The sequence below is a fragment of the Triticum urartu genome, chromosome 3, assembly GCF_003073215.2.
Source record: "Triticum urartu cultivar G1812 chromosome 3, Tu2.1, whole genome shotgun sequence".
Taxonomy (NCBI): domain Eukaryota; kingdom Viridiplantae; phylum Streptophyta; class Magnoliopsida; order Poales; family Poaceae; genus Triticum; species Triticum urartu.
In genome coordinates this window covers 724076353-724085168 of record NC_053024.1, presented here as the reverse complement: position 1 = coordinate 724085168, position 8816 = coordinate 724076353, and the positions used below count along the sequence as shown (strand labels likewise).

At 47.2% G+C, this 8816-nt stretch overlaps 1 protein-coding gene across 1 annotated transcript; it reads left to right on the top strand.

Moving 5' to 3' along the window:
- The first annotated feature begins 6280 nt into the window (after positions 1 to 6280).
- LOC125549443 lies at positions 6281 to 8049 on the top strand. Its single transcript, XM_048712854.1, has 2 exons — positions 6281 to 7173; positions 7709 to 8049. The coding sequence occupies exons 1-2, from the start codon at positions 6391 to 6393 to the stop codon at positions 7763 to 7765; spliced, it is 840 nt and encodes a 279-aa protein (XP_048568811.1). The 5' UTR covers positions 6281 to 6390; the 3' UTR covers positions 7766 to 8049.
- The last annotated feature ends 767 nt before the right edge of the window (positions 8050 to 8816 follow it).

Sequence of the window (8816 nt, the reverse complement as noted above, 5' to 3'; positions counted from 1 at the left end):
TTTCAACAATCCCCCACAATGTCTCATTGGCACATCTCATCATTTAGTTCCAAAATATTATTTATATACCGGTGCTTAGTGGAGACTGTGAAGTTGAACTTCCACTTAGAGATTTATGTTACACTAGATCACAACTTGAATAGTGGACTATGCCTTGAACTACAAGTTTTCTGCGAGACTAGTTTCACACAAATTCTTTTACCGATACTTGGCTGCCGCAAGGCTTTCCCGCGGGTGGAGCGTATACGTCATACTCCAGGGCCTTTTTATGAATTTATTAGAGAACACCCAATTCTCACAGACTGCGACATTAACAGTCAAATTCATATAGGTGTGTTCCTCAGAAGATGTTCTGCAGGACAACATCTCTGCTTACCCGAATAAGCCACTTGGAACACATTAAGATAAGTATCAACCTGCCATGCAGATCAGGAGAGTATTGCATCTTCACGGAGTGGGATAGTTAATATAGGGATACTCTCCTCCCAGCTGACCAACAACTTGTCTCCCACTTCTACTTCACGGATCTCCGATCACATAGAGTGGGTTACCACTATGGACAACTCATGCGATGGGTCTCAAACCCATCTCCATCGATGCATTATCTATCACATTACGTGATAGACCCTTTGTGAAGGGATCTTCCAAGTTTTTCGACGTCTGAATATAATCCAATGCAATAACTCCGGAGTTCCTCAATTTTCTGACAGATTTTAGTATCCTCTTCACATGTCTTGAGGACTTCATATTGTCCTTCAAACTATTTATCTTGATGATCACAGTTTGATTATCACAGTTCATTAGGATAGGGGGTATTGGTTTTTCAACCATAGGTAAGTCCATCAAGAGTTCACGAAGCCACTCTGCTTCAACAGTGGCAGTGTCCAATGCTGTGAGTTCTGCTTCCATAGTTGACCTCGTTAAGATGGTCTGCTTGCAAAACTTCCAGGAAACAGCGGCACCACCAAGTGTAAAAACATAACCACTTGTGGCCTTTATCTCATCAGCATCAGAAATCCAGTTTGAGTCACTGTAACCCTCCAGTACCCTTGGATACCTGGTGTAGTGAATCCCATAGCTCGCGGTGCCTTTCAAATAGCACATAACTCTCTCAAGCGCATGCCAATGACCATCTCCCAATTTTGACACAAACCGACTCAGCTTGCTCACAGCAAAAGAGATGTCAGGCCTCGTGGCACTCGCCAAATACATAAGCGAACCAATAATCTGAGAATACCTCAGTTGATCTCTAGCAATCTGTCGATTCTTTCGAAGCAACACACTAGCATCATATGGAGTTGGAGAAGGTGTGCAGTCGCTATACCCAAAACGACTCAAGACCTTTTCCACATAGTGAGACTGAAGCAGTGTGATCCCACCATTCTCATCTCTCAACAGCTTGATGTTTAAGATAACATCAGCTACTCCTGGATCCTTCATCTCAAAACAGCAAGATAAGAAATCCTTAACCTCTTTGATTAAATCAAGTTTGGTTCCAAATATCAATATGTCGTCGACATACAGACAAATAATAACTCCTTCGCCCCCACCATAGCGATAGTACACGCACTTGTCACCATCGTTTACTATAAAGCCGGCAGCAGTTAATGTTCTTTCGAACTTCTCATGCCACTCCTTAGGAGCTTGTTTAAGGCCATATAAAGACTTTAATAACTTGCACACCTTTCCTTCCTGACCAGGTACTACAAAACCATCTGGCTGATCCATGTAAATTTCCTCCTTCAACTCTCCATTGAGGAAAGCTGTCTTAATGTCCATTTGATGAACGAGAAGACCATGTGAGGCAGCCAGTGATAGTAGCACCCGAATTGTGGTCAGTCTAGCCACGGGTGAGTAAGTATCAAAGAAGTCTTCACCTTCTTTCTAGGTATAACCCTTGGCCACAAGCCGTGCCTTGTACTTTTCAATCGTACCATCAGGTCTAAGCTTCTTCTTGAACACCCACTTACATCCTACAGGTTTGCACCCATAAGGACGGTCAGTGATCTCCCAGGTACCGTTAGCTAAGATGGAATCCATCTCGCTACGTACAGCTTCCTTCCAGTAGTCAGCATCAGGAGATGCATAGGCTTCTGAAATAGTCCTGGGTGTGTCATCCACGAGGTACACAATGAAATCATCACCAAAGGACTTTGCAGTCCTCTGTCTCTTACTCCTCACAGGAGTTCCATTGTCACCCTCAACAGGATTCTCAACGTGTTCCATCGCAATGGTGGGTTCAGGAATTACAGTGAATTCCTCACTAGATGGAGTAGGTATCTCTTGATTTGATGAACTCGACATATCCTTCATAGGAAATATCTCCTCAAATAAAGTTGCATCATTTGACTCCACAATCGTACCAACATGCATGTCGGACACCTCAGATTTTATTATCAAAAATCTATAGCCGATGCTATGAAAAGCATAGTCCAGAAGAACACAATCCACGGTTTTTGGTCCAAGCTTGCGCTTCTTGGGAATTGGTATATTGACTTTTGCCAAACAACCCCAAGTACGTAGGTAAGAGAGTTTCAACCTTTTCCTTTCCCATTCCTCAAATGGAGTCATGGTCTTATGCTTTGTGGGAACCCGGTTTAGGACATGACACGCAGTCATTAGCGCCTCCCCCCACCATTCCTTGGATAGATCCGAAGTGTCTAACATGGTGTTAACCATATCAGCTAGAGTTCGGTTCTTTCTTTCGGCTACCCCATTTGACTGGGGTGAGTAGGGAGGCACCCTCTCATGGATTATACCATGTTCCGCACAAAACAGATCAAATTCATTGGAAAAATACTCTCCACCACGATCGGACCTAAGCCGTTTAATTTTTCGATCAAGTTGGTTCTCTGCCTCAGCTTTATAGTTTTTGAAGAAAGTCAAAGCCTCATCTTTTGATTTCAGAAGATACACATAACAATATCTAGTGGAGTCATCAATCAACGTCATGAAGTATCTCTTTCCACCTTTTGTCAACACGCCATTCATCTCACAAAGATCAGAATGTATAAGCTCTAGTGGCACCAAGTCTCTTGCCTCTGCAGTCTTATGGGACTTGCGAGGTTGCTTAGCTTGCACACATACTTGGCACTTAGAGCCCTTGACAGGAGAGATTTTCGGAATTAAATTCATATTGGCTAGCCGCGTCATGCATCCAAAGTTAATATGACAAAGTCGTGAATGCCAAATATCAGACTCATTATTGTGGCAAACATTATTAATAACTTTAGTGCAAATATCTGACAAAGATAGGTGGAACAAGCCTCCGCACTCATAGCCTTTTCCAACAAATTGTCCACACTTAGAAATTACAACTTTATTGGATACGAAAACCAACTTAAAACCATCTCGACATAAACAGGAACCGCTAACGAGATTTTTATTGATGGACGACACATGATGAACGTTCTTCAGACGCACGGTCTTCCCCGAAGTAAACTTCAGATCGACCGTACCAACACCTCGAACGATGGCATGTGACCCGTTCCCCATCAGCACGGGAGAAGTCCCAGTGGCCTGGTAAGAAGAAAACATGGAGGCGTCAGCACAAACATGTACATTGGCACCGGTGTCAATTAACCAATCAGGGGATTGAAATACTGAAAGGATGGTAGGAAAAATACCGTACCCTGATTCCTTCATATCAGTATCACTGATGACGACATTGGCGGACTTGCCGCGCTTCTCATGTTCGCGCTCCTCAAAGCGGTTAGGACACTTCGGAGCCCAGTGATTAGGATCACCGCAGACATGGCAAAGTCCCTTCCCCTTCTTATGAGAATTCTTCTTGAAGTTGGTAGAATGTGATGGCTTGTTCTTTGTATCAAACTTGCCTTTGCCCTGAGTTTTGTTCTTGTTGTTTTTGAACTTGTTGGGCTGAAAGTTCTTCTTCTGTACCATGTGGGCACTAGAACCTCCCTCAGCAACTCGAGCACGTGTGTCCTTTGCTCTTGCCTTCTCTTCAACATCAAGAGTACCAATGAGATCCGCAACGGAAAACTCCCGTCTCTTGTGTTTCAGGGAAGTAGCAAAATTGTTCCACGAAGGTGGAAGCTTGGCAATGATGCCCCCGGCAACAAATTTGTCCGGCAACACACACTTGAAGTACTCAAGTTCTTTTGCAAGCGACTGTATCTCATGAGCCTGCTGTACAACAGCGCGCTCATCAGTCATCTTGTAGTCATAGAATTGCTCCATGACGTACAACTCACTGCCGGCGTCCGAGGCACCAAACTTGGCCTCGAGCGCAGCCCACATGTCCTTACCGTTGTCAAACGACATATACGAATCCACAATTGAGTCATCAAAAACACTCAGAAGAGCGCCTTTAAAGAGGGTATCGATCTTCTCAAAAGCTTCCAGCTGTGCTGGATTAAGATCACCCTCAGGCTTGCCCTTGGTGGCGTCATAGCAGCCCATGGTCTGAAACCAGTAGACTGCTCTCGTGCGCCACCTCTTATATTGCGCCCCCTTAAAGGCAGGCGGCTTCAGATGCGCAGCAAAACCACTCGGAGTAAATTGCCTATAATCAGGTTTTTGGATTGTTGGAAATATGAGCAAATTACTACGAGATTTAATCCGAATAAACAGAAGATAAATCATGACTACAGCAACAGAGATTAAACTAATCATGTGAACTAGCATAGTAGATGAACAAATCACATCTAGGGCACATACTAGAAACATGAATTCTACCACGATCTCGAACAGGAAGGATAGAATCACATACGGTGCAGCGGGAGCAACACCGCCGGCGTTGACGTTGTCACCCATGTTGTCGAGGACGAGGTTGACGAGGTCGGGGAAGAAGTCGTCGTTCGCGAAGTCGTCGCTGCCAGCAGTCGCGCGAGTGCGCTCCCCAAAAACCTGATCGCCCCTCTCCCGTACAGGATCACGAGAGGCGGGGTTTCGGAGGCCTGCTGTCCCTTCTCCCGGTGCATGCCGAAAGGAGGGATGGAGAAGACTTGCTTGGTGACGCAATGAGCTGGAACGATGGTGAGAAACCATACGAAGCGGCGGCGGTTAGGGTAGACGTCTGCCTGACTATATAGTGCGGGCCGGGTAGGTCGTGGGAATAAACCCCACGTCCGAGTCGTCACGATCCAAAAGAATCGGAAACGGTTCAGTAATTAACGTGTTCGTTAATTATTAATTAATGACTCATTAATTTTCCAGAGCAGCAAAAATATAGACAACGTGCATAGCTCTGTCCTCGGCTCGGCTCAATCCCGCAACCCGCGGCGCGTCGTGACGAGGCGTGGCGAGAGCGAGGAGGAGGAGCGCGCGTGTAGGTCTTCTCTTCTCATGCTCGTACAAGTAGTAGAAGAGCTCACCTTATAAAGAGGTGCAACTCTCTCTCAACTTCCGGGGTGGGACTAAACTTTAGCCTCACTCACTCCACTCACATGTGTGCATGAATGGGTCAAGAGAATTTCAGAATTTTAGTTGGGCTTTGGGCCAAAGGCCTACTAGCAAAATTCCAACAGTTTATCAGCTGGCAAGCCCGGCATACGGACGTGCGGGTATTGAACGAGTGTGGTAGATATCCACTCCATCCCATCAAGTAAACGTCTCTCTGGCAATAAACATGCGCGGATACCGAGGACGCTGTGCTAGTGAGAGGCCATGCCCGCTCTAGGCCGGCGTCAATGCAGAGCGGCCGCTACACAGTGGCATGAATGCGGGCAGCTGACGTCGGGCGAAAAAGCATGCGGGGAAGGCGGATGGTCTTGGATGGGACAGGGGCGTGGCAGCGTTCTGGACACTCGCAAAGTCCCTCACTTCGTTCCCAGTTTGCGGAAAAAAGTAAGTCCGGACCGCTCAGCTGTCCGACACAGAATCGTGTTGGATGACAAGAAACGTCCGAACTGTGTGGACGGTTTGAGAGTCGGCGTTGAAGATGCCCTAAATTCATGGTGCTTTGCCGAGTAGTTTTTTTGCCCTTTGCCAAGTATTTTGAATAGCCCTTTGAATACTCGGCATACTTTTCTGGCTGGGATACTAGTAGTCTGTTTGTCCGTTGCATCCTTGCATGGACCGGTGAGGAGCCGGGGTAACGCTGCATTTGGCGTAGACGATGGGTCATGCGCGTCTCCATCCATCAGCCGGCCGCACTGTCCCCCTCGCTGAAAACTTCAAGGCGCGCCATTTCATCGGTTTCTCCATCCACGCCCGTTCCACGCTTGTCCATTTCATTTCACGGGTCATGCGATGCGTATGCCGCGCGACTTCGCTCCATTTATCAGCGTCACGCCTCCACACGCGCCGGCCTCCGCTCCCCGTTTACTCTTGCCTCCTCTACCACTACTTCACTCGTCGTGTGTGACCACCCCTTACATTCTGCACCACTCCACGACGATCGTCTTGCGAGCGGGAGAGGCTACGACGATGAGCACCGGCAAGGCGCCCACGCTCTACCATATGCGCGCTCGATCGCTTACGAGCAAGCTGCTCGACCTCGACTCCTCGCCGGCGTGCCCGTCCCCGCCGCCGTTCCGGTCACACGTCACGGTGCCGTTTCTCTGGGAGGACGCGCCGGGGAAACCCAAGCTGCGTGCAGCCCGGCCAAGCGCTCTGTTGCTCCCTTCCGCTGCAACCGCGACCGCGAGCCCAGTCGTTCTTGCGGACGGCGGCCCGACTGCCAGAGTGGCCGGCGGTCACGAGGACGGTGCCCCTGCCCATGCGCGCCCCGTGCTGCTGAAGCTGAAGCTGCCGCCGCGGCTGCAAGCGGCGGAGCACCCGCTCTCCTCCCCCAAGACCGTGCTCCAGGGCCCCTACTTCGGCGGCGGAAACAAGCCGCCGAGGCCGCTTAGGAGGATCGCGAGGACAGCAAGCTGTCAGATGAGTCTGCGCGGCGGCGGGGGCCTGTTTGTTTGGAGGAAGGGCGCGGCAACCGCAACGGCATCAGCGGGCAGCAAGGAGGGCGGCCACTGTCAGCTCTACGCCGTGGCGCCGGACGGGTCATGCCTCTCGCCGGCGGCGTCGTCGGCGTCCTCGTCGTCGTCTTCGTCCATGTCCTACTTCTTTGATGACAACAGCCGCAGGCAAGCCGATGGGCGCGAGGACTCGGAGGATGGCGAGGTAGGTGACGACGGCCGCAAGGGGTCGGTGAGGATCACCAGGTTTCGGAGGAACCGAAGCCTTCCCACTATGTCCAGATCGCATCTCTGGGTGAGTTCTCTTCTCTATTCTCTCTGCTCTGTTTCTTCCTAGGACAGAATTTGCACTCCTCTACTGTAGCTATTACTTTTGGTTATATGAAAAAAATAACAAGTAAAAAACGAAAGTCCTAGCTCAAATGCATGTTTTAAGCAAACTATTTTTGTGCATGTTACCATTTCCTAAACAACAGAACACACACACACACACACACACACACACCAACAATCTAATCTGGTAGAAAAGTTTCTGAAGTTCATTCTGTATGCGGTCTCCATGACATGGGCACATTATCAATTTTGAAAATTTGGATCTTACTCCCAAATCGAGTCTCGAGCGAACATCTGCCCATCCCCCCTACTGCTGTTTTAGTCACTCTCGAGCTATCTGCTGCACTGAAAATTCACAATTTTCTCAAGAATCTAGAAGAATAGAAGTGCACAAAAGGCTGAAATTAAACTAAATTTGGTGCACACCTGTTCTTATCAGTTATTTCACATCACACACGCATGCAAATAAAATAATGCAAAAATGTTTCTGCTGGCAGGCCAACATCCGCAAGGGCGTCAAGCAGATTAGTCCATGGAGCTACAAGCCTACATAGAGGGAGTATCACTGTATGGCTGACAGATAAAGTATCGCTAAAAATGCAGCTGCTTTATGCGCCGCAACATGTTGCCAATTTAATGCAACAAAGGTAGCAACCATGTATGCGCTTTATATGTATAATGATGTACCTAATGCAAATTTAACGCAATAAAGGTAGCAATGTTGTATGTGCGGTTGCAGTTAACGATATCAGAGCAAGGCTAATAGTGTACGGATCTAGGATTTTTATCATTACTTGTATTTGGCGTTAAATGGACTTTTATCGCAAATAAAGGGATACGTCAATTTATGGTCACGCCAAAGATATGTCAAGCTTTGCTTTCATATATAGGCAGAGGCTTTGCTGCCATCCCTTTATTATGCTGGAATATTTTGCTTCTATGTTTGGCTAAATGTTAAGCTTTGCTTTCTTATGGCTGGATGCCAAGTATATGTGATGTTGAGGGAATAGCTAAACTTTTGTATTGGATCCCTCCTGAGTCCTACATGGCAGTCGCTGGATGGTCAACAAAGGGCAAACGAAGTCAACACAAGTCCAAGCAAGCTACCGCGGGTCCAGGCAAACCACCCCGGTGAACAAAAGTCCAAACAAGTAAAAATAGGAAGAGAAAATAAAAGACCAAGTCAAAATAGGAAGAGTGAATAAAAGACCATGTCAAAATGGGAAGAGAGTATAAAAGAACAAGTGAAAGCTGAAGGCAAAGAAGCAAAGAAGACCAAGCTCAAGAAGAAAACATTGATATGATGAAAAAATTACCCCCATGGCCAGGGGCGGAGCCAGGATTTGAGTATAGGGGGGGTGGGGGGGGGGGTGGGGGCAAGTTCAACGACGGAGCTACGGTTTCAACATAGGGGCCAATGCAAATAAAAACAATTTTGCTTTTATATAATAATTTACCACTTCGACGCTATATAAAATGGTAAAAATATCTACCATAATACTATAAAAAATTATCACTTAGGAGTTGTAGAACATGTTTTATTTGTATAAGTTTAAATCTGACTCTAGGATGTCAGTAAAATAAAAAGGAAAAGTAGTTTCATCG